This window comes from Pistacia vera, unplaced genomic scaffold (assembly GCF_008641045.1).
Source record: "Pistacia vera cultivar Batoury unplaced genomic scaffold, PisVer_v2 Contig360, whole genome shotgun sequence".
Taxonomy (NCBI): Eukaryota; Viridiplantae; Streptophyta; class Magnoliopsida; order Sapindales; family Anacardiaceae; genus Pistacia; species Pistacia vera.
The window spans coordinates 97,726-124,602 of NW_022196180.1; the positions used below are offsets into that span (position 1 = coordinate 97,726).

The 26,877-nt window shown below is 34.0% G+C and overlaps 1 protein-coding gene across 1 annotated transcript; it reads left to right on the forward strand.

Annotated features, from left to right (window-relative positions):
- Window positions 1–24,119: 24,119 nt before the first annotated feature.
- On the forward strand, window positions 24,120–26,237 carry LOC116139993 (zinc finger protein HD1-like). Its single transcript, XM_031425630.1, has 5 exons — window positions 24,120–24,158; window positions 24,260–25,066; window positions 25,150–25,338; window positions 25,480–25,605; window positions 25,677–26,237. The coding sequence occupies exons 1-5, from the start codon at window positions 24,120–24,122 to the stop codon at window positions 25,791–25,793; spliced, it is 1,278 nt and encodes a 425-aa protein (XP_031281490.1). The 3' UTR covers window positions 25,794–26,237.
- Window positions 26,238–26,877: the final 640 nt, after the last annotated feature.

Genomic DNA, 26,877 nt, shown 5'->3' on the forward strand with positions numbered 1-26,877 from the left:
TTTTGAGTGAAAAGACCATTTTATCCTTAATGCAAGTTTAAGGCATTTTCTTCACATTTTCCTTAAAATAACCTTAGCAAAAATCAACTAAAGGCATAAGAACATAAATTAAATTTCGTACCTCCATGTGGGCATTACAATTTTACCCTTTGGAGGTCAAAAGTCCCAAAATTACCAAAATACCCCTTTCCATGCTTCAACCTCTTAACCATATAGTCAAACATCTGCATGGCCATAAGTTCAAATTTCATACTTTTATTATAAGTATTTTATCTTCTATGAATTTTGCAAAATTCCCACTATTACGACATTTTTGCTTTTTTCAAAATTCCGATTTTAGATTTTCTCAAGCATGACCAACAGTCTTGAGGCTGCGTTTGGTTAGGGGTCTAGGAAGATAACCCCGATAATCTATCTTTGATTCCGGACATTCCCTTGTTTGGTTGTCAAGTAATATAAGATTTCGGTAACCTTCTAATGCCAATAGCAGTTACTCTTGGTAATATAGGAGGTAATATGATTACCTCAATTTTCTTAGGTATTGTAAAATTCCTTGGTAATCTTATCTTTCTTACAATTTTACTCTTCACTATTCAAATTTTTGGACAATAATGCCCTTATTTTGAAATTAATTTACATGAATTATCTACCATTTCAATTTTACCCCTAAATAATTAATTTTTTAGACAGTAATGCCTCTGTTTCTAAAACAGTTTACAAGTCATCCAACAGAACTACTACAGCTGGCCACCACCACCACCACCACCACCACCACCGGCAGCCAACGTCGACCAATGTCGTCGGAATGGTGCACAACTGGTTGAATCTGGCCGACCGTACATTGATATGGCCTTTTCTAGTCATATCGATAGTCGTAAACGGCAAGATGACCGTGGATCCAGGATTTTTTGGGTTGGGCAGCCGCCGATATTAAGCCTGATTTGGGCTAATTCTGGCATCATCGTCAGCCCCAACCACCACTATCTTACTCCTCTTGTTGTTCTCTTCAAATCCCACCAAACCCCATCACTTGAGTTGCCCTCAATCACCGAAGAAGCCCACTATTTTTTTGCGATTTCCCTTTTTCTCAATGCTTTTTCAGCTGTGTTTTCTATCGAAAATCACCCTCACTTGCATTGATCGACTCCCTATCACCTCCTCTTTAAAGCCCCTCAATGAACATCTCTGTTGCACTTCCTGATTGACGGTTGGTGGTGGTTTAGGCAACCAACAATGGCTTGGGTGGGTGGGGGTGTTTTTGTTAAAATATAAACTTTTATGTGGCTAGGGTGTTTTGTAAAAATGTCAAATGTAGGGGGTTAAAAGAAATGATTCAAAAAATAATATTATATTAATATTTTAAAAGGAGGGTAATTTATTAATCTATATAAATACCCACGAATTTATTCTTCCCAACCAAATATATCAATATAGCATACTCACCAATTTATATCAATCTAACTAAACAAATTTAATATAACATTCTCAGTAATCTTCAAGGTTCTATCTTTCTATTAGTATAACATTCCCAGTAATACAACATCCCCTCAACCAAACACACCCTCAAAACCACTAAAAAACCCTTACAAAGGTTTTGCTTGCATTAAAACACTTTGATTTCCACAATTATGTACAAAAACTTTTAAGGGGCATTTTGGTTATTTCCTTGATCATGCTTTAATAATTGTTTTTTTTTTTTTTTTCATTTTTATCAAGAGATAAATTATTTTTAGGTTTATCTCTCATCTTATCAATTAAATTATATAAATCCCGAATTTATTTATTTTTATATATTTTACTTAAACATTTATCTTAGACCAAATATTACTTTAAAGTATTTATGTCTTTTATATTTATTTATCTAACAATAAAATTATTTTCCAGGATTTATCATCCTAAAATCCTTAATATAAATCATTTGCATTATCCCTTATTTATTTATTTTAAATTCAATGAATCTAGACATACTTATGTCTAGATAAATTCACTATTTACATATTTTTTATTTATTAAATTACTAAATATTCATTGAGCAATTATCTTTTATTTAAATGAATAATTTTTCTAAACGTACTTGGACTTATTTAAGTCTATCATTTTCCATAATTTTTCTTTAATGGATTTATATTCTTATATAAATTCTAAATCCGATTTATCCTAAATTTACTAATTATCTATTATTCTATTTATCTTTTTCAAATATTTATCATTTATCTCCAAGCCTCTATATAAGGCTAGAGCTTTCTCATTCAAAGCATCATGAAACTTTCATTCACCGACCTTCAAAGAATTCTTAGCATTCAAACACCATTTTGTAAACCATTATTCCAAAGTGAAAGAGAATTCAAGAGGTTTGATTCAAAAACCCTAGCCACTTTCACTCTTTCTCCATCAAATCTAAACACTCAAACACTGCATCCATTATTCCCAAACACTTCAAAAACGAAATCAATCCCCAAACACCATACAAATCACACCAACGAATCTAAATCAATTTGTTTCTGCAAACATCGGAATCCAATCACGTCACTAGGTTTTCCCTTACTACCCTTTAACATTTTTGGAAGATCATTTCGCATTTTTACATTCATAAATCCTTTGGGTAGTTTTTCCAGGCCAGAATACATATTTTTATGTACAAAATTGAAGTCAAAAGACAGAATCCTAAAAACATTGTAAGATGCGTTAGTTTCCCTATCCTATTCCTATCCTACCCAAAATATATATTTGTTTCTCTATTCTCAAAATCCAATCCTATTCTATTTAACTATTTGTAAACCCTTAGGTTTGTTAATTTAGCTAAACACCCTTAATAATAAAAATTTAAAAATTAACAAAAACACTCCCACCCACCCATTAAATGCCGGTAGTCGGCCACCACCATCGGAGGGTGGCTGGAAGTCGCCGTAATGGCACACGACCAACTAGATTTGGCCAGTTGTGCGCCAATTTGGCCTTTTCCGACTAGATCTATGGCTAGATCTTTGGCCACATCTGGTCATCAACGATGGCCAAGATATGGTCGTCATTGATGACCAGATGTGGTCGTCAACATCTAGATCTGGCAGATCTAAACTTTTTTGGCTAGATCCATGGTGGATCTGGTTGGAAAAGGATAGATCGATGCACGACTAGCCAGATCCAGTCGATCGTATGCCATTATGGAGACTTTGGCCACCCTCCAGCGGTGGTGGTCGGTTGCCAACATTTAATGGGTAGATGGGGGTGTTTTTGTTAATTTTTAATGTTTTATTGTAGGGGGTTTTAGCTAAATTAAAAAATCTAGGGGGTGTTTTTGTTAATTTTTAAATTATATCCTCCTAATAACAACCCAACTCAAATTTTTTAAAAATATTACTCAAAATAATAAAACAAACACAGCCGTAGATTTCTTGTAAGTTGTTAGACACGATCCACGTTAGACCAAAACATTGTTTTCTTCGAATTTTCTACGTTTATGAAATTTGATTTTTCTATTAAATTATTTGGCTTCAATTTCATTATTTTGATCACCTAGAACATTTTTTAAAACATGCATGCTTTCACTAACTAGTTGGATGCTTGGCTCCCACACCTTTTCTGCATAAAATTTGTGCATGGTCTTTTTTGTTTTGACTTTAGTAATGACAAGACTACAATGGGACACTCCTTGGAGTGAGCTCTTGTAAGAAGGTCGCGGGTTAGCTCAACGTTACTCTAAAAGTATGGTTGAAGTTAAAAATAAGGGCAACAATCCACCATTAGGCTCAAGCCAATATTGGACCCTTATCAATTTGTAATCTATATTTTGTTGTATTTTATTATCTTTTGTTAATTTTTAGAAATACAAAGAGGCCACCCGAAAAAAAAAAAGTCTTTACATAAAATTGAGGAGGGATATTTTGGATTTCTAGTTTGGTTTTTATTAATTTTCTATTAACAATCTAAAATTACAAATAAACAATTACAAATTAATATAGATAAATCTTCTAACTAAAATAAAAAATAAATTTACATTGATTTTTTGTTTTAATCAAATATATCATATTAATTTAGGTGATTAATATGTATATATATATTTTTTAAGAACCTATAAGAAGCGATAATTAGGAAAAACTCAGGTATAATCAAATAGAGAAGTCTTCAATTTGTGAGTAGATTACCAATTGTATGAACCCACCGCTAAACCAATATTCACCGACTTGTTTATAACAACGTTCCCATGACGATGAATATGTATGATATGGACCTGTATGCTTCTAAGTGGATGCAAATATTTAACGTGGATAAACCAAGGCGGTTTATAAGAATTATTAAACAAGCATTGAATAGCTAAGTAGAAGTCACTCTTTACTAGAGAGAGTAGTAATTGTTAGAAGAGGCAATTTCAATATCATGCAACATTGCCATTTAACAAATGTTTTTATACCCGGACCAAACCTTGGCTTGATCAAAGGATTGATCCCCGGGTTGGACGGTTTGACCGGCGAATCAGACTGATGATGTCAGCATGAGAACTAGTATGAAACTTAACACACATACATCTGAGAAATTCTATCAGTCCCTACAAGTTTGGAATCCAACAAACACATCCCTACAATCTGGCCAAGAAACCCTAGTTGCCACAACTGCAATCCACCCAAATCCGCCCAATGCTGGAAAAACCACCACCAAGCCACCACAAAAACCCTAATCCACTACAAAACACCACAATCATACAAATCCACATTTCAGTAAATACATAAATCATCTCCCCTCAAATGAATTAAACAATCAAAACCAAACCAATGAAAGTAAAGTTGTGACTATGAGTTGTAATAGAGACCTATAGGAGAATTGAAGATTAAAGTAAACTGCACCGGACGCTAGACTAGTGAAGGCGATTGGCAAAGTTGCGTTGTTGCGGTCGTGGAGCGGTGAAGGTGAAGAAAGGGACTCGGTTTAGTTTGTCCCAATGATTGAACTGCAGGTTAGTACTGTTCACATTAGGTTAGTCTTGGGCCAATGCGGTACAAAGGCAAAACCTGGTTAAATCACGTAATCAAACTGGATTAGAGTTCGGCTACCAATTGGAACGGCCGATCCAGTTTGGGTTTTAAAATAGAGCATTTAACTCCATAGAGAATGAAGTCTAAGTTCCCAAGGCTGTAGAATACTTCAAGAAAGATGTCATTTATCTTATTAAAAGTATGACTTATTTGTATACAAATTATATTATCTAGTTGTATACAATCTAAACACAACCCCGCGCTCCCCCCTCCACCCACCAACACCCCCCACCCCCCCTTTTTCCCAAATAAATAAATAAACTTCAATCCAATATGGTGTCTCCAATACACCTTATATGTAAAGACAGTATAGTGTACAAACGGCCAAAGTGGTTTGAAGAAAATGCTAGTTTGAAGTGCAAAATATGTAACTTGTAATTTGTTTAATTTATATACTTAAGCAGCGTAGCTTCTAATCCCTCACAACTATAAGGGGTCGAAGCTACATACAGGCCTGGGTTGCTCCCCTCTCCCACTGCCCACCCCCCAAAATTTTTTATTTTTTTATTTTGTATATAATTTTATCAATTTAGTCCCTATAAGACCAGTTTTTACATTTTTGCCACCAAAGTTTTGAATTTATCTTTAGACCCTATAAATGTGGCTTCCTCTGTGGCCCAATTATTCATTGAAAATTATATTTTGGCCCCCCCATAAATTTTTTGTTTGGCTTCGCCAGTGCCTATAACTATATGTTACTATGAAAATCTACACTACCACTGGGTACCAACTCAGCATTCTGAGTTGGTAACACAAACCACTCATGAGTTGACATGTGCCAATAAAAAATATTATTTTGGATTTTAAAGAGTAAACGACTTTTTCTCACCCAAATAATGATTTAATGACACTTTCTTACCCATAGACTTTTAAAATACAACTTTATTATTCAAATTTTTATTCTGTTTCTGTTCCGGCATCGTTGCAACCCCGCACCACCACCATTCTTTTCACTGATTATCATTCATCAAAACTCCTCAAACCATACTCCCGTTGATTCTGTCAATCGAGCGATTAAGGTTTGCATAGCCGTCCCTCCTAAGTCAAGTTTCGATCAATCCCAATCACCAAAATCCAACCTTCCACCGCTAAAAGACTCATTGACCTCCTCTCTTCAAAAACCCCAATAGTCTGGACTGAGTTTGCTCTATGTTCGTCGTCGGGATATAAATTTGAATGGTAAAGTATTATTTTAAAAGTCTGTGGGTAAGAAAGTATCATTAAGCCATTATTTAGGTGGGAAAAAGTCATTAACTCGATTTTAAATCAATAATGTAGCCTCAAGCCTGGTATCACTGGGGTAGTCTAGATTTTCTTTATGTTACTTGGGATATTGATAAATTCCATATATTTCCTGACAATAAGAATGATATTTAAAAAAAAAAAAAAATCTATGCTCTCGTAAAATTAATTAATTAAATTGATAAAGAGGTGGAGTAACCTTATATGATTGTGAAAAAGAAATAAAGGAGAAAAAAAAAAAAAAAACTGAAATTTTATGTTGGTGTTAAATTTAAAGGTTAATTTCTTCTCGGAAACATTTTTATGATAAAAAATGCTTAAAAAATTATTTGTCTTTCTAAAATTAATACTAATATCATCATGTCTTTGTTTTCATAAATAGAGGAGGTTAAAAAAGAAAATTTTCATAGTGGGGTTGCATTTAAGGTTTTCTTCTCGGAAACATTGTTATAACAATAATAATAAAAAAAATGAATAAAATTATTAATTTTTTTGTCCGTCTAAAGACTAAAATCAATACTAATATCATAATATCTTTGTTTTCATAATATATATACACACACACAAATCTGTTGATACGAAAACTCGTACCAACCAGAGAGATCCGATTGATCTTGACAGAATCAGAATCGATGTGTGCATGATCAAGTGTAAACCAACAATGTAATGTAAAATGCGATAAAATAAAGAACACAAGTGAAGTTTTATATGGTTCGGCAAGTTAGAACTTAAGCCTACGTCCACTGTTTTCTTATTTCTTTTAGAGAGCTTACAAGAGAAATATATAAGATGCTTAGAAAAATTGCTAACCCCTCTCTCATAGTTTGAGGGGGTATTTATATAAGTTTTAGTAAAAGGAAAGAGAGTTAAGTTCGGGATTGCGATTAGATTTGGTAAGCAATCCCGTGATCTTTACGATTGAACGCTGAGATTGCGCTACCAGCGGTGTTGATCTTATCTCTTCCGAGATATCCAAGATTGAAGCTTATCTATGATCTGTCGAATAGTTGTTGGGATTGGTCATTGTGACGAGCTTCAACTGTATCGAGCTTACTCTGGATCATACTGATTCTGGGTCAAACTATAGCTCTACGAGCTCCTGAGATCTGCTAACTTTCTAGCAAAATCACACACAACAATACCTATGTATTCTCAAATCTTGAAAAGATAAGAAAGGATTTCACATTTTTATTTTGAAAAAAGAAAAAAAAAAAAAAACAAATTTTCATATCGAGATTGTGGCAAAAATTCTCCTAAAACGAATCAGCTGGCTATACTTTATATGTGCAGGCCGATTTGAAAAAATCTAGGTACTTTGTTGGGGAAGAACATCATAGCTTAGGAATATATAGAATTAAAGTGTTCTGCCCTTAGAATTTGTAGTTAATTATGTCTTGCTCCAAAGTAGATTTAAATTAAAGATATAAAAAAATAAATTAAACTGCAGGGAAAAATCTCCCTACAATATCTTCCTATTTCGCATCACAATCTTAAGCATATATTCAATAAATTAATTCTCTTCTTCAACTTTAATTAAGTACAAAAGTATCTGGTCAGAAAAGCTAATACACACTTTAATCAGAATTAACAGAAAATTAATGCGATGATTAATTAGTCAAAGAGAGTTCAAGAGAATTTGGAATCCGGAAGAATGAAGAGGATAAAATGATTTGATTGGGTGAGTCATGAAGAATAAAACAGATATGTTTGTTGAATGCCATTGTCAGCCGCAATGAATAAAGAACCTTTGAATAAAGTTGTAGAAGAAGTCTTTCCAAAATCCAAACGCGGAAACTCCAGGAGAATCGCGTAACATGCATGAAGATAAGAGTTACATGATAATTAGGACCATAATATTCTTACTTAATATCAAATATATCAACTGATAATATACTGCAAAATTTTGGGACATTTGAACTATTATTTAATACGATGCACTATTTGCATGGTAAATAGAGCTCTCTAGAGGCGTAGCATTGGCCGAGAGATGTTACATTGTTAATGACGTTGTTAATATCCATGTGTTGTAGTACTACTACAGTAGGTATTATGTCATGTTTGTTGAAGTTGTCGACCATTTCAGCATTTATGGGTAGTGACGGATCCAATGAATGACAAGTGGAGACTACTGTGCCCACTCAATTTTTAAAAAAATTTAGATTTATTTAAATTTTGCTCTTATAGAATTTTGAGATTTTGGGAACGGAATGCCCCAACGGTAAGTTTGGATTTGTTTTTGTAAAACCCCATTTTTAATCCTAATATATATATTACATATTTTTTGTGATTTTTATTTTTATATAAGGGGATTTGTTAGTTTTTAAAAGTTTTATTATGAGTGAAAATGAAAAGAATAAGAGCTGTTGGGTTTTCATATAACTGAGGGGAGAATTCTTGGCATTTTTACAACTAAAAGCTGATGCGGCGAGGTCATAGTGAGAATAAGAGAATTTTAGGACAGTTTCATAATTCAAAGAAGCTAATTAATATATAAACTAGGTTGTTCGCCTAAATGAAGAAGAAAAGAGAAAAACTCATAAAGAAGAAAGGAAGAAGAAGCAAAGGAAAAGGAAAAAGAGAAGAGAGGGAAGAATGGGTTTGGCCAGTTTTATTCATATGATTTTTCTGCACTTGAGTTAATGGTACTTGAGAACCAAGCTGAGACTTATGTTATTAACATGTGTTCTTGTGATAAATTTGCTGAATTACAAGGAATTGGTGACTTGGCTAAGAATTTAGTTCGGTTTAAAAAAAAAAAATTTGTATTCGTTGGTGTATAAGCTTGTGAAACTTGCATTGGTTTTACTAGTTGTGATTGCGATCGTTAAAAGGGTTTTTTCTGTAATAAATCTTGTAAAAAGTCGGTTATGCAATCGAATGGGAGATCAGTGGATGAATGATTGTTTGGTCACCTATATTGAGAAAGATGTATTTGATACAATTGACGATGAGATGATTATCCAACGTTTTCAGAATATAAAACCTTGTCGAGGACAATCGTAGAAAAATTGTTTTATTTTACAAAAATTGTGTTTTTTTAAGTATTTATTTGTATTTTGTAACTTTGTGTGAAACTCATCGTAATGAAAAAAAAAAATGGTATGATTGGTTTAATTTTTTTTGTTATTTTTTGCCCCCATCGAGGGAAATTCTAGATCTGTCACTGTTGATGGGTTACGTAGACGCATTTGGAGGTCCCGCTGGAGTAAGGTAAATTCATTCATTGTAAACGAGAGAGGTGAGACGTATTGAATTAATATTGACTCGGTGGACGTAGTCTAAATTAGGTGAATAGGGTAAATCGCGTGTATTACTTTTTCCTTTACTGTTTATTTGTTCTCGTATTACTCTTTGTTCGTTCAATGTTACATGTTTGTAAGCTTAATCATTCAAGTTAGTATCCAGAAAGAATATGTTATAAACTTGAATCAAGGAGATGTCAGTAGAGTAGCATGTCTTATGTTGAAGTATAAACTAACAAGAACAAAGAGAAACAAGAGAAGAAAAAAGTGAGATTACTTTCTAGAATCAAACTCGGTAAACAAGTGAGATTTTTCAACAATTTTTCTCTATATTCCTCTACTCACACTCAAATTACATCAATCAATATAAATCCAAGCCATACCCTCACTCAACATTTACAAAACAATCCTAAAGCTGACTCTCCAGCCAACAAAACGTTGAACAACGTTGGTGTATAAGACATATTTTGATAATGCCAGAACAAACGCAATAAGAATTTAAGATATGAAGAGAGCCTCTTATTGAATAGGCAATTGACACCTGCATGGAGAACTATATAGAATCTTGAGGGATAAATTCCTTTATGTGACTAGGTTTAATCTCAATACATTATCGATCCTTACGTCCTCTGACTTCCAGAATATATTACTGATTGAAAGCCGTATTTAGTACAACATAATCTTTGCATATGGGATTCGAATTTCGAATTAAAGATAAAAATCTGTTTCAAACAAAAAGCAAAAAAAAAAACCTACAACCAAAACTCAAAACGAATTTTAGCCAGAAAAGGCAAAGAGAAGCCCTCTAGGAGGGCATTCAATTCATTTCCGAAACATCAACATGGCGAAAGCATAATAAAGAAGCATGTATAAAGTTGAAATAGACGAGTTAGGTAATAGAAACACAAAGGCACAAGACATGTTGAGCTATGTTGTACGCAAAGAGAGAGAGAGAGATCGATTATATATTATTCCTGTAGAAGATTGTAGCAGCAGAAAGATTTGGATAAAGAAATGAAAGGTTTGATGCAAAAAAAGCAAAAACAAAAAACCTAGCTCGATTAGACTCTTGGTCGTCAAAGTGGTGGCCAAATTTTGATTTTCAGCTTTAATTTATTCTTGCTCTTCGATTCCGAAGATTTTTTTTTTTTTTTTGGTTATTCTAGCTATTGTGTTGCCAGGTTTTGAATGGTACATTAGTACTCAGGATATATTTATTGGTGTAATGCAATCATTGGCTTGGAATTTGGATATCTAAAATTAATAGAACAGAAAAAAAAAAAAATTATTATTAAGTTTAATTAATTAAACCCTAAATTTATGTGTGCACGTACTTACTAAATGTATAACGTACCCAATTGTGAGAATCTTACTATACATACACAATTTAGCCATACAGATTTAAAAACGATGTTGGAAAGTTGTATTTGATTTTCATTTCAGCCTTGGACGACGTAACTAAATGATTTTTTTATTGTTTACCCTGTCGACTTGATATTCATATTATAGTAGTAGTTAATATTGTTTGAAAATAATCTACTTTATATTTCTGAAATTGTACGTGGGACAAGAAGAACTAGGAACTCTAGACTATACAGTGGGTTTGAGCCCAAATATAATAATACAATTAACATCCCTCCTCAAACTTAAGGCGGTAGAAGAACTAACAACTTAAGTTTGTATAAGATCATGAAATCGCCTTGGATGATGTATTTTGGTGAATAGATCCGCAAGTTGATTGGTAGAGAGACAGAAAGAAGTGTAGATCCTTCATTCAAATGTGATCTCATGAAATGACCATCATTCTCAATATGTTTAGTACGCACACAAAACACGTCATTATGCACGATTTGAATGGCACTTCGATTGTCACAAGGAGAGGGGTACTCCTTGAAAGTTCCACACCCATGTCTGTCAAATGCCATCTCAACCAGATAAGCTCAGAGTAGTATCAGCCAAGGCTCTATACCAAACTTCATACTCGACTTGCAACAAACTGACTGTTTCTTGCTTTGCCAAGAACTAAAGATCACCAAGAAGAAGCAATAACTAGGAGTAGATCTCGATCAGTTGGATCACCAACCTAAAAGAATTAGAGTAAGGGTGTAACTGAAGAGATGAGGGAGATGGAAAGTGAAGTCATGAAACAAAGTGCCCTCCATACCTCAAGATTTGAAGAACAACTGCATAAAGAGTAGATTGAGGAGCAAACAAAACTAACTAACCAAGTGATCTACATAGAAAATATTAGGTTGAGGAACAGTCAAGTATATGAGGCTCCCAACTAACTAGCGATACCTAGTAGTATCTAAAATAGGCTTGCTTTGTAGCACGAGGTTTGAGATTGGTCTTAGAGGAGTGGTTTTAATCTTACCATTGGCAGACTAGTCGAGCAAAAGATCAGGGGCATACTTGGCCTAGGGCAAATAGTAACCATCATTCCCACTGAAAACCTGTGGGCCTAAAAAATAACTAAGATTACCCAAATCTTCATCTCAAAGTGCTGATGAAGATATTGTTTAAGATTATGGATGCCAACAACATCATCACAATAATAATATGTCATCAACATACAGAAGGAGAAGAATGATACCACTCTCAAACTTCAAGTGAACACAATAAATCTTAAGGACTGGAGCAAACCCAAAATTATACTCAGAGGGTCTTGTTTTGAGTCACGGGAGAGGCAATTATTGGGTTTACCCAAAAAAAATAAATTCTAAGTTGCATAACTATATCACTGAACTTGGAGAAATAGGCATGAGAGGCATGCTTAAACCATACAAGGCTCACTCAATCAACAAAACTTGGGAAGTGATATATCCTAGAGGAGGTTGTGATAGATTCCTCTTTTAGATCCCCATGCAAAAAGACATTCTTGACATCCATTTATAAAGTGGTTAGTGTCTAACAAATGCAACAACAATAGGCATCTTCAGAAGGAACGATAACAGTATAAAAGTTTCTCATAATCAATCTCATACTCCTAAGTAAAAAACCTTAGCACACATACGAGCTTTATAGTGCTCAACTGACCCATCTGAGCCGAGTCTTAGTTTTATAGACCCATTTACACCTCACATTAAACTTATTAGAAGGTAAATAAACCATCCCAAGTATTGGTATTCACCAATGCTTGCAGCTCTTCAACCATTGCTCAAGGAATGTACAAGACTTAAGGAGAGAATAAATAGCATAATAACAATGAAAATTATGAAGACGAACAGAAGGTTAATTTACCCTTATGGAATGACGCATAGGAGGTGGTGGAGAGAGACACACACAAGAAGTGATGTAGTAGTAGAATCAGTAAGCAGAGTAGAAGCAGGATTAGCAGGCAGAGTAGGATCTATGGGAGTAGGAGGCCTAGACTCAAGAATATATGGCTGATGGAAACTCACTAGAATAATCTGTAATGTCAGGAAACATCTCAATAGAAGGATTAGTGAAATAAGGAACAAAATGGGTCGAAACATGAAATTTTGATATAGAGTTGAACAAGATGTGTTCCCAAAAAACATGTCTCTAGATACAAGGACTTTTGGAGAGAGGGTCCCAACATCTATAACTCTTATGCTTAATCCCATACCTGAGAAAACAACAAAGGCTCACACGTGGCTCTAACTTAGTGTGCACATGAGGTTGAAGAAGAACAAAACAAGCACAACCAAAAACCCTAAGAGAATTATAGTAAGGAGAAGTACCATAGAGACGCTCATAGGGAGTTTAATTTGCAATCATAAAGGAATGAATTCGATTAATTGTGTAGACAGCTGTGAAAACCACTTCACCCTAAAACTTTTCATGACAAGAAAAGGAAATGAGTAAAGCACAAACAATATTCAAGATATGTTTATGTTTCCGTTCAGCTCTACCATTTTGCCAAGAAGTACCTAGACAAGAATGCTAATGAATAGTGCCATGAAATTTAAGAAAATTAAGATGTTATTTTTCCTTATATTCTATGGCATTATCAATGCCAAAAAAAATTAATATTGCAAGAGAATTAAGTTTGAATCATTGTAGCAAAATTAGAATAAATCTTAGGCTTTTCAAATATTTGTTGCATAAGATATAATCAAGTGAATCTTGAGTAATCATTTACAAATATGACAAAAACGAAAACCACCCATAAATGCTTTTGGCCTAGAGCCCCAAACATCAAAATGAATCAAATCAAACGAGGCAATAGAAACATAACCACTAAGAGAAAAAGGTAAAGCTAATTGTTTGGTGAGTTGACAAGACATGACAAATGTAACCATCATTCCCCCGAAAATCTGTGGGCCAAAAAATAACTAGATTACCCAAATCCTTCATCTCAAAGTGTTGATGAAGATATTGTTTAAGATTATGAATGCCAACAACATCATCACAATAATAATTATGTCATCAACATACAAAGAGAAGAATGACACCACCTCAAACGTCATAGTGAACAATACTAAATCATAGGACTGGAGACAAACCCAAAATATACTCAGAGGGTCTTGTCTTTGAGTCAGGGAGAGGCAATTATTGGGTTTACCCAAAAAAAAAATTCTAAGTTGCATAACTATATCACTGAACTTGGAGATAGGCATGAGAGGCATGCTTAAGACCATACAAGGCTCACTACAATCAACAAAACTTGTTAGGAAGATGATTATCCTGAGGAGGTTGTAGATAGATTTCCTCTTTTAGATCCCATGAAAAGACATTCTTGACATCCATTTTATAAAGTGGTCATGTCTAACAAATGCAACAACAATAGGCATCTTACAGAAGAAGACAGATAACATGTATAAAAGTTCCTCTAATCAATCTCATACTCCTAGAAAAAAAAAATTATTATTAAGTTTAATTAATTAAACCCTAACTTTTATGTGTCACGTACTTACTAAATGTATAACGTACCCCAATTGTGAGAATCTTACTATACATACACAAATTTAGTCATACAGATTTAAAAACGATGTTGGAAAGTTTGTATTTGATTTTCATTTCAGCCTTGGACAGAGGTAACTAAATGATTTTTTTATTGTTTACCCTGTCGACTTGATATTCATATTATAGTAGTAGTTAATATTTGGTGAAAATAATCTACTTTATTATTTCTGAAATTGTACGTGGGACAAGAAAAGAACTAGGAAACTCTAGACTATACAGTGGGTTTGAGCCCAAATATAATAATACAATTAACATCCCCCCTCAAACTTAAGGCGGTAGAAGAACTAACAACTTAAGTTTGTTAATAAGATCAGGAAATCACCCTGGATGATGTATTTTGGTGAATAGATCCGCAAGTTGATTGGTAGAAGAGACAGAAAGAAGTGTAGATCCTTCATTCAAATGTGATCTCAGATGAAATGACCATCATTCTCAATATGTTTAGTACGCACACAAAACACGTCATTATGCACGATTTGAAGGGCACTTCGATTGTCACAAAGGAGAGGAGTACTCCTTGAAAGTTCCACACCCGTGTCTGTCAAATGCCATCCCAACCAGATAAGCTCAGAAGTAGTATCAACCAAGGCTTTATACTTAAACTTCATACTCGACCTTGCAACAACTGACTGTTTCTTGCTTTGCCAAGAAACTAAAGACTCACCAAGAAGAAAGCAATAACCAGGAGTAGATCTTCGATCAGTTGGATCACCAACCTAATCAGAATTAGAGTAAGGGTGTAACTGAAGAGATGAGGGAGATGGAAAGTGAAGTCCATGAAACAAAGTACCCTTCACATACCTCAAGATTTGAAGAACAACTGCATAAAGAGTAGATCAAGGAGCAAACATAAACTAACTAACCAAGTGATCTACATAGAAAATATTAGGTTGAGTAACAGTCAAGTATATGAGGCTCCCAACTAACTAGCGATACCTAGTAGTATCTAAAATAGGCTTGCCTTTTGTAGCACGAGGTTTGAGATTGGTCTTTAGAGGAGTGGTTTTAATCTTACCATTGGACAGACTAGTCGAGACAAAAGATCAGGGGCATACTTGGCCTAGGCAACTAGTAACCATCATTCACCGAAAACTCTGTGGGCTAAAAAATAACTAAGATTACCCAAATTTCATCTCAAAGTGTGATGAAGTATTGTTTAGATTATGATGCCAACAACATCATCACAATAATAAGTCATCAAATACAAAAGGAGAAGAAGACACCACTCTCAAACGTCATAGTGAACAAAATAAATCTAAGGGCTGGAGACAAACCCAAAATTATACTCAGAGGGTCTTGTCTTTGAGTCAGGGAGAGGCAATATGGGTTTACCCAAAAAAAAATTCTAAGTTGCATAACATATCACTGAACTGGAGAACTAGGCATGAGAGGCATGCTAAGACCATACAAGGCTCATACAATCAACAAAACTTGTTAGGAAGATGATTATATCCTAGGGAGGTTGTAGATAGATTCCTCTTTTAGATCCCCATGAAAAAGACATTCTTGACACATTTATAAAGTGGTCATGTCTAACAAATGCAACAACAATAAGGCATTTACAGAAGGAAGACAGATAACATGTATAAAAGTTTCCTCATAATCAATCTCCATACTCCTAAGTAAAACCCTTAGCCACTGACGAGCTTTATGTGCTCAACTGACCCATCTGAGGAGTCTTAGTTTTATAGACCCATTACAACCTCACTAAACTTATTAGAAGGTAATAAACCATCCCAAGTATTGGTATTCACCAATGCTTGCAGCTCTTCAACCATTGCTCAGGAATGTACAAGACTTAAGGAGAGAATAAATAGCATAATAACAATGAAAATTATGAAGAGAACAAGAAGGTTAATTACCCTTATGGAATGACGCATAGGAGGTGGTGGAGAGAGACACACACAAGAAGTGATGTAGTAGTAGAATCAGTAAGCAGAGTAGAAGCAGGATTAGTAGGCAGAGAGGATCTATGGGAGTGGGAGGCCTAGACTCAGGATGGGGATGGAAACTCACTAGAATAATCTGTAATGTCAGGAAACATCCAATAGAAGGATTAGTGAAATAAGGAACAACATGGGTCGGAACATGAAATTTTGATATAGAGTTGAACAAGATGTGTTCCCAAAAAACATGTCTCTAGATACAAGGACTTTTGGAGAGAGGTCCCAACATCTATAACCTTATGCTTAATCCCATACTGAGAAAACAACAAAGGCTCACACGTGGCTCTAACTTAGTGTGCATGAGGTTGAAGAAGAACAAAACAAGCACAACCAAAAACCCTAAGAGAATTATAGTAAGGAGAAGTACCAGAGAAGTCATAGGGAGTTAATTGCAATCATAAGGAATGAATTCGATTAATTGTGTAGACAGTGTGAAACCACTTCACCCTAAAACTTTTCGTGACAAGAAGGAAATGAGTAAAGCACAAACAATATTCAAGATATGTTTATGTTTCGTTCGCCTACATATTTGCAAGAAGTACTAGACAAGAATGCTAATGATAGTGCCATGAAATTTAAGAAAATTAAGATGTTATTTTTCCTTATATTCCATGGCATATCAATGCCAAAAAAATTAATATTGCAAGAGAATAAGTTGAATCATTGTAGCAAAATTAGATAAATCTTAGGCTTTTAAATATTTGTTGCATAAGATATAACAAGTGAATCTTGAGTAATCATTTACAAATATGACAAAAACGAAAACCACCCATAAATGCTTTTGGCCTAGAGCCCCAAACATCAAAATGAATCAAATCCAACGGGCAATAGAACATAACCACTAAGAGAAAAAGGTAAAGCTAATTGTTTGGTGAGTTGACAAGACATACAACAACAAATTCATCTTTAACCTGACCTAAAAACAATAGTAGAAACCATAGAATGGAGTTTTAAAACTGAGATATGACCAAGACGAGAATGCCAAAGAATCAATGGAGAGGTAGATGATGTGGAGCAGCTTGAAGTGTAGGAACTAAAGAGAAGTAGCTCAAACAATCGATAAACTTACGACCTTCCCAAGGATTTGCCCTGTCGAGATCATGCCATACAACACAAATTGAGAAAGGTAAGTTTTGGAATAAGATAGGTATCAGCAAAGATAAACAGGAGTAGAAACACTACCTACATGACTAACTGACATACAAGAACCATCAACAACTCAATAGATGATAAATGAGGGCCGTTTTTTAAACATAGATAAACTAGGGTTATGAGTCATGTGGTTACAGCAAGCATATCAAAAATCAAATAGATTTACTAGGTGACAAACATGACAACAAGAGAGCTAGATGTAGATGGATCAGAAACAACTACTCAATAATTTTTTAAGATGTGAAAGCTAATGTAAGGTTCAAGTTTTGATTCTAAATCTGCAACAACATTAGTAGCAAAGCGAGAAGCCTCATCATGAGATTGAAGAGATTTGGGTGATTTTCCTATTGATAGTTGTTGCTTGGAGATCTTGGTGGCCAAGGAGGACAACACTGATGAATTTTCCAGATTTCTGTAGTAATTACAAGTCAACTCCTTAGATTGAGTAGGAAAATCATGAAGGAAATAACCATGTTTCTACAATAATGATAGATCAAGTTTAGGTTTTGAGGTACTAGAATTAACAGTAGGAAATGAGGCAAATGAGATAGCCATGACAGCATCAGTTTGAGGTGTCTTTAGAGTGTTGAACCAGTTCCTCTGAAATCAGATGAGCAAGAGTTGTCAAGGGTATGTGGTGGGGACAGATGCAATAGATAAGCATAAGTATTCTTATAGTCATGATGGAGACCCATGAGAAACTAAATTAAGCGCATCTTATTCTGTGTGTAAGTACAAGTTGAGCATCATCCTGATTTTAAACAGGTTCATACAGAGCCAACTAATCCTAATAACTAGACATTTTAGCATAATAGTGATGAACTGATTGTCTAGATTCATGCTTCATACTAACAAGTGTGTTCCAAACTAAGTTGGTGAACAAGTCCACTGTAACATAACGATTGCCTAACAAGTCTCAAACTTTTTAGCAGGTCATAGTTATAAATCCCTATGGAGATTTGGAATAAGGTAAACAGAACCAAATAATCATTTGATGGTTTTTGTTGTGAAGTCCTCAAGGCGATCTGAATTTTTCACTAGTTTCGTGTCCATTTGTTTGGGGTTTTTAATATCACCAGTACTAAATGCCACATTTATGGCCTTTCTAGAAACTCATCATGGCTGGTGCCATCGCATAATTAATTCCATGAAAAAACAACATCAATAGGTTGGCAACCTCAGAAGAGCATATTAAAACCCATTAACATAGGTGAATCAAACCAAACAAACTAGCAAATAACACCATAAACACAAATACTCAAAGTACAAATAATTGCATCAACCAAAAACAACCAAATAACAAATAACAATGCCAACAAGCAACACAAATTTTAAAACATCCCCATAGTTTCTAATCCTACAAACCCCCCAAAATAAAAATTGTAGGTTTGAAAACTAATAGGCCCTTGTGATTGAATTGATCTAGAAAATTGCAAGATTGGCAGCGAGTCTGAGGAGATCATCGGTGAATGTGACCGAAACTGGCAATCTGACTGCACAAGAGGAGGCTTGATACCAAGTTAGTTTTTGGTGAAAATAATCTACTTTTAATCTCTGAATAGTACATATACATACAGTTCAATAAGAATGATAATCCATAACTTGGTGATGTGGGAAGAAAAACAAACTAGAAAACCATAGAATACATGGGTTGAAGCCATATATATAATACAATTAATGTAGTATACTGGGTCAATTGTTGTCTTCTATAAAACCATGCATTCAGTATAATATTAATTGTCTTGATATACTTATACAATATATATATAAATATATAGAAATATAATATATATATATATATATATCTAATTATATATAATATATATACACCCGAACGTGCGATCTTTGTAAATAATTATACCATTTGAAAATTTAATTTGCAGAGTTTTATACAATAGATTAATTATGATTTGATTGTAATAACAATTCAATTAATTGTAACGAGTCAAGTGAAACCATTTAAATTATGAAAATATCATCAAGGTTGATGATAGGTTTTTATTCAGTTTATGATGCATCATATGTCTTGACGCAAACTATCTGAGGTAATGATGATTGTATTATGTTTTAATTTTGTATCAGATAAATGTAAAACAATGAACTTATTGTAACATATTATCGAGTTTTTTTATGTAATTATATACAGAGATGAAATATTGTGTTTTCATGACAAATTCTTTGATTGAAGAAATCATTTTTTTTATATAGTTTTAATTACTTCTAATTAATATGAACACCAACAAGGCCATTTTCTTTCCTTCTTTTATTGAGCCTAGTGCTCCTTAGGAATATGTGTCTTTACTGAGCTTTGCGTTTGAGCCTGCATGCTCTTTTTGGGCGTCTACGCCTGTTTGCTTGTTTTCGAGCCTTTGTGCTCCTTAGGAATTGTGCCGTGTTTGAGCCTGTATGCTCTGTGGTTTGGCCTTTGTTGTGTTCTATGGCCTTTAGGCCGATGTGTTACTCTGTAATCTTTTTCTTTTTTGACTAAAATACTTACTTACCCAAAAAAAAAAAAAAAAGTCATTTTCTTGTCTTATATTGGAAGCCAATGCCTAGAGGTTGTCCTTATATTAGCATAGTTTGACTTTATTCACTCACTAGTGTCTCTTAATTATTAAAACTTATATTCCAAACAATGACATAAATACTATTCTAAGTAAATACCTGGAAAAATGTATTAAAAATTTCCAATTTTAAGTATATCATTGGAGAAGATGATAATTAAAAGGGCATGACAGTTTTAGCTACACTATGAACTTTTAGGAATCAGAGATTTGGCAATAATTTAAAATGCACTTCATCAAATTGATAGATTTTGAATTTTCGTCACTTGAATTTAAAGTAAATTTTCACTATTTTGATGGAGACCCACGTCATGCATATTAAAAAGTTGTCATTATTCAAGATTGAAAATGATAGAATTATATGCTTTCGTTTTAAGCTATCGGCTTCATTTTCTTCTATCTATTAATTAACTGTTCTACATTCACATTTATGAAAATCAAACAACAAGTTTTTTTTTTTTTAATTTAAATTAAATGTGTAAAAGAAGTGACAGGGATAGCCGTCTTGAAGTATTCTTTATTACATTCTAACAGCTTTTACTAATAATATAAGAATCACTAATCAAGATAAATAGCACAAATTTTGTCTTTTTTTTTTTTTAATGAGGGGGGTTTGGGTCAGCTTACTAGTACATCAATAACACCTGAAGAGAGACTGAACTTAGTTCTCTAGAATAATACTAAAAGTTTTATCGAACTGTTGACCACCTAAAGATAATTCATAAACTTTGTTGATGTTTGACAATAATATAACCAATTAAGTTATTTAATTTATCAAGAAAAAGAAAAAGAAAAACGACTAAACAAGACTAGTATTGATATTGAGAATATTATGGGTAGATAACAAGAATTGACCAGTTTTATAACAATTTCGAATCCAAGACGAAAACAGTGAGACCGACATCGATATCACTTGCAAAAGGTATGACCAAGACATTAACATCCACCACTTTTTTTCCCAAAGCATATTTTCAAACTAATGGGCTGAGTTATTATACATCATAAAGAATTAGCTGTAGAGTGATATAACTTCGTTCTTATCCAATGCAAGGTAAATTCTAAACTCAATTATTCTTCTTCACATGGGAATATATATAAAGAGTAAAAACATATTCCTACATGAGGTTTAACGAAATCTAAGTTGATATTATGGTTGCATTTATTCTAGATTTCACCCTAAACTCATCATAGTGAGTGGAGGTAGTCGAAACGGTGAGTGAGGTCCGCAATTGAAGGTAGGTGTTTTGCAAAGGAGATTGTAGGGAGTCCAACGATGGTATCAGATGTGATTTTGGACTTTGGAGTCGGTCAAAAAAGCAAAAAAAGTCGACTGGTTGCTACTAACGTGAGACCGAGCCGTTTTGTTAAAGAAATCACACTTTAGCATGTTAACGTGCGCCGTGCTATAGTAAAAAGTTGGAACTGTTAAAATAAAGGAAACGACGTTATTTAAAGTAAGAATATAAATAAATGCAATCAAAGGTATCAACTTAGAATTCTGTTAAAGGTTATCAACTTAGAATTCTGCAATAGGGGAATATGTCTTTTGCGCTCTCCTCTCTCTCTCTCTCTTATATATAATATATATATATAATAACAAATTTATAATTCTGATCACTTTTATTCAAAATTTCAAAAATCAGTTCAATGCACATGCACGTTTATATTCCAAAGGTTTCCTAATAAATTTAGTTTTCTGCTGTGTACGCACCAAAAGTTAGTCATCCATAACCCATAAAATTGTTAAAACTAATTAATTAATTAATAACTAATTTTCAAACTATTAAACAATAAGTGTAGGAATTTACGATAATAACCAAAAAAAACAAAAAAAATCGCATTGTCCTAGTTTTATTACTTATAATTCTGTTACTTCTGTAAATCTGTATTTATTTAGAAAAGTATATATAAAATACTTATATTAGTAATTGGTTCAAAATTTGAGAATAATTTAAAAAAAAAAAATCATTTTTTTTACTATTTTTGTTATATCTAGGATCAATAAATAAACACCAATATTCTTTAGTACTTAAACTGCATTTTTATCATTAAAACAATATATATATATATTATATATATATATAATTTCATTTATTTCAAGAAAATATTTCAAACTCAGCCGTACCATGTACAATTTAGTATTAATTTCAATCCTATTTTAAGACGGTTAAAATTGGACCTTCACTAGTAAAAGGGTCTTTCAAAAGGCTTGGAACTCAAATTCTGGTCAAATCGGATTCGGGGCACAACATAACAAACTCCGTACAGTAAAAGTCCAGCCGCGGTGAACGGAGGGACAGATCACTACCCTTGCCACCACTAAAAATCCACGTGTCACATCCCGGCGTGTACGTAGGCTAAGTGAAGAGATAAAAAAACGCATGCCACGCAAGTTCAAAGGAAAACGAGCGCTGCCGCGACGTTCGCGTTGACCAAGCCCACGTACCACGTGGCACCAATCCCCGTACGGACAGCCTTATTACAACCGCTATATATAACTAATTCGACAACCCATACCCTCCATTCCTAGCTACCTTCAAACGTTTTTCCTCTCCGAAATATATTAAACAAAAACTTTCTCTCCAACCACACCTCTGCTCTCTCTCTGTGTCTTTAATGGAGTTTGTCTTTCTTTTCTTTACTCTTACATTCAAACTTACAACAACAACATCATTCTTGTCGTTGCTTTGTCCACACATTAATTATTACTTATTTAATTAAGTATTATTTTATTAGTTAATATTTACATTGGAGATATCTCTAAGCTCGTATTTGAATTAGTTTCCGGTTCAGAAAGAAACCACGATGTTGCAGCAGGACGATTCATCAGCAGGAGCAGCTTCGTATTGTAATTCTCTTGATTCGAAACCGTTTATTCGAAAAGTTTTAAGATTATATTTGTATGAGAATTTATGGCTGTGTTTGGTGTTTTTTTTTTTTTCAGATTATAATGCATGTTAAATAGGGTTATAGATAAATTTTTATTGTAGAACAGAGATTACATGAATTTGAACATTGAAAATCGTTTCGGATTTTTTTTTCTTGAGTGATGTCGGTTCGGTTGGATATTAATCACCGTATCCTTCTTTTGCCTTTATAAATGACTTCTTTTAGACATTCAAAATCTAACCTTAGATTGCAAAAATCATGCCTTATTTTTAGGTTTGCTTGACTTGATGAAGAATTTGCACGACCCATGGGTTAATTCGATTTATTTATTCATTATTTTTAACCATTTCAATGAGGTTTTTATTGTAAGCAAAACAATAGAAAGAACCAAACTGTCATTTTCTGAAGCCACCATCTGCAAAGCAATAATAATAAGATCCAATCCTCCATTTTTTTTTTTCTTTCTTCTTTGCTTTTTGATCATTATGGAATATCATGATTTTTGTGTTCTTGTTAAGCTTCTAATTGTGATTTTTTTTTTTCACTATAGCTATGGTGATAATGAACAAAAAGAGCCTAATTAAATTAAAGAGATAGCACCTCACGTGGATGGCATAATGCAATTTCTTAATTAATTTAAGTGCGGCTTTCAATTCCAATGTTTGCAAATTCAGCCTATTTCTAATATTGAACACAAACAACATACCATGAACTTCCTGTTCGTTAATGTCTTTTATATTATTCTTAAATTAAATTGCATTAATCCACACATGTCACTGTGCACAAGAAAACATCTTTTACTACTTTTCGCAAAAATTTCCTCGATTGGATTATCCTCTTTTCCCAGAACTTGTGTGTTTTTTCATCAAATGTAGGCTCAAGATTGGTGCTCTGCAACCGCACCATGAACTTTGCTTCAGTTTTTCATTAAATTCGCTTTCATGCATAAAAAAAGAAAAAGAGAGTGATAAAGAAAAGGAAATGTAGCAGTTGATAGCACATCAAACTAGGTGCACCCATTCAAAGGCTTTGATTGCAGAATATTTTTAATCAAATGATGGTCTTTACGATCAGATGTTGCTTGTCGATAAATATATAAGAATCAGATTCAAACCCATCTTCGAAATTATGAAGAAGAATAATGTTTCTTGTATGGCTAAAGTGAAGGTCATGTTCATGATATATCATTTATGTATAATATTGTTTAACTTAATTATAATGTTTTATGATCATCATAACAACATTGTTTTGACTTTTTGATTTTACAGGATGACATTTCGTGTCCGTTTAGTGCTCAGTTTTTTGACTTCTGTGATCCTGAATTATTTTCGGAAGCTCTTCAGAATTCTGAGGTTACTTCCTCTTCAAACTGTTGTTATGAAGAAAACTCATCTTATACCAAAAATCCCACCTCCTTGCCCACAGATGTCGACAAGTTTAATAACAGCTACCAGGACAACACCAATGCTAATACTAACACAACCACGCCGGCCACCACCGCGACGAGCACCACCACTAACAACACCACCAACAACAACAGCAGCAACAATCTCTCAATAATCTTTGACTCTCAAGATGAAATTGACAATGACATCTCAGCCTCCATAGACTTCTCCCCATCTCCTTCCTTTTCTGTCAATCCATTTTTCTCTACAGAACTATATCAATTCGACTTCTCTTCGATGCAGCCTCATCAAATCCCAATGTCCAATGTAAACGTAGATGGACTTTCATCACAGTACCCTGTCGAACCCGTCGCGCCAAGTCTTTTGGGGCCTCATCATCAGCCATTGCCATCAGTTTTTGAAGAAGATTGCCTTTCCTCCGTACCTTCTTATGTCCCTTTGAACCCTTCTTCTCCTTCCTGCTCTTTTCTCGGCGCTGCTGCAATGACAACATACATGCCTACTGGAACGATGAGCGCCGCATTATCCACCGATAGCGGTGGGATTTTTTCCGGCGGCATTCTTCGAGGTTCCGACTTGCAACTTCAGGAATTAGACTATCAGGGTGATAACGGCGGAATTTACTGTCCCGATTCTCTGCAGCGCGTTTTTAACCCTGGAGATTTACAGGTACTAAAAAACATAAAGTACCTAAGTAGTGCAAAACATGGAAGTAAAAGTAAATATTTAATGTTACTGTGTAATTTTGTTAGAAGGCTTTAAGTGGAGACAGTCAACAACGGGTGGGAGGGGCGAGCAGTTCGACTGCTGTAGCATCGGAGCTATCAAGTTTGGAGGATTCAACATTTAAAGTAGGCAAGTTATCAGTTGAGCAGAGGAAGGAGAAGATCCATAGGTACATGAAGAAAAGAAATGAGAGGAATTTCACCAAGAAAATCAAGGCAACTTTACTATCCCTTTATTAACATGACTTTAAACGCTTTTCGATTATCATGAACAAACCTTATATATATTTGATGCAAATATTTACCAAAAAAGAAAAAAAATCTTACTCTAAATTAATATATGCAAATTATTTACAGTATGCCTGCCGGAAAACGTTGGCCGACAGCCGGCCTAGAGTCAGAGGAAGGTTTGCAAAAAACGATGACTTTGGAGAGACGCACAGAACAAGTTGTAGCAATCCTGAAGAAGAAGATGAAAACGAAGTAAGTAACACCAACACATCTCCATTATTAAAACTACCTTAATGTTATTAATTATTTACTAATTTTAACAGGTGAGGGTTATTAAAGTAGAAGATGATATGAACGATTCCTCTTCAGATATCCTTGGACACATCACTGGCGTAAACTCTTTCAAATTCAACAATTATTCAATCCAATCCTGGATTTGATGATGACGATGATGAATAGCTAGTTTATTGGCAACATCAACAATGAACATATATCTCTACAATTTTGGAACAGGACCCTATTTCAGCCAGGATTATCTCCAGCTGGGTTTAATAAACACAGAAAGTAAATAACAGGGGGTCTTTATATTATTATGAATAACTGAGTCGGGAGGGTTATATACAAATTAATTGAATAACCAGCATAATTTTTGGTAGATATTTTTCCATCTTTTATGATCGAATTCTAAGTCCATGTCTGTACAAGCAGCAGCAGTAATATCGAACTGGCTTAAATGCTTGTTGCAGAAATTTATGTATAGTTGTTCCCCAAAAATTGTAATTAAGATGTTTACGTACTTACGTTGTAGCTTTTATTAATTTTCTGAGTCCAGAACCAGAGACGATTATCATTATCATTAATCATTATTAAGATGGCACACTTCAATATGGGTTTCTTTTATAGTTAAATTGTAATATTTTATAAACAGAAGTTCTGGCAATGTAAATTTTGCTTTTTAACTTTTAAAATAATTCCTTTCGGTATCCAAACAGAGCATTATATTACCAATCATGTAATGCGACGATCCATTTGACATCTCTAATGTTTTATTTTATTAATGTTGTGTATAGATTGCATGACATGATGAGGCCATGCCATGAATGATTTCATAACTTTTGGAAGATGATTAAAGAAACTGTAGTAGCTAGATAGCAACAGAAAACTCGGCCGGCATGAGGCCCTTTTCTCTATAGTTTGATTGCAGTAAGATGGCCCATTAATTATCATATGAGAGAAGTTTTAGAGGCCCACTTGGAAAATTTTCACCACAAAATAAAGAATTTTTGTTTTTAACCAAGGTATCCAGGACCCACTATGAGTCCACTTACAAGCTGAACCCGCCTAATCCTCGGAGGGAATGCAAGAACCTACCACCGCAACCCATCAGGCAATACATGGGTGCGTTGATGGGGACTTGAACCTGGAATCTCTAACAAAGTTGAAACCAATTGCATTGGTAGGTAAAATGAGGAAATTTTCACAACACTATACAATATTTTTTAGTGCCATTTAAGTGTTGAATAT

What these genes read in the sequence shown, in the direction of transcription:
- LOC116139993 (XM_031425630.1), top strand. Translation starts at nt 24,120, where the DNA reads ATGAAGAAGAATAATGTTTCTTGTATGGCTAAAGTGAAG. An exon ending in CTTGTATGGCTAAAGTGAAG is followed by an intron (nt 24,159 to 24,259) that starts GTCATGTTCATG and finishes TTGATTTTACAG; the next exon opens with GATGACATTTCGTGTCCGTT. An exon ending in AAGAAGAAGATGAAAACGAA is followed by an intron (nt 25,606 to 25,676) that starts GTAAGTAACACC and finishes TAATTTTAACAG; the next exon opens with GTGAGGGTTATTAAAGTAGA.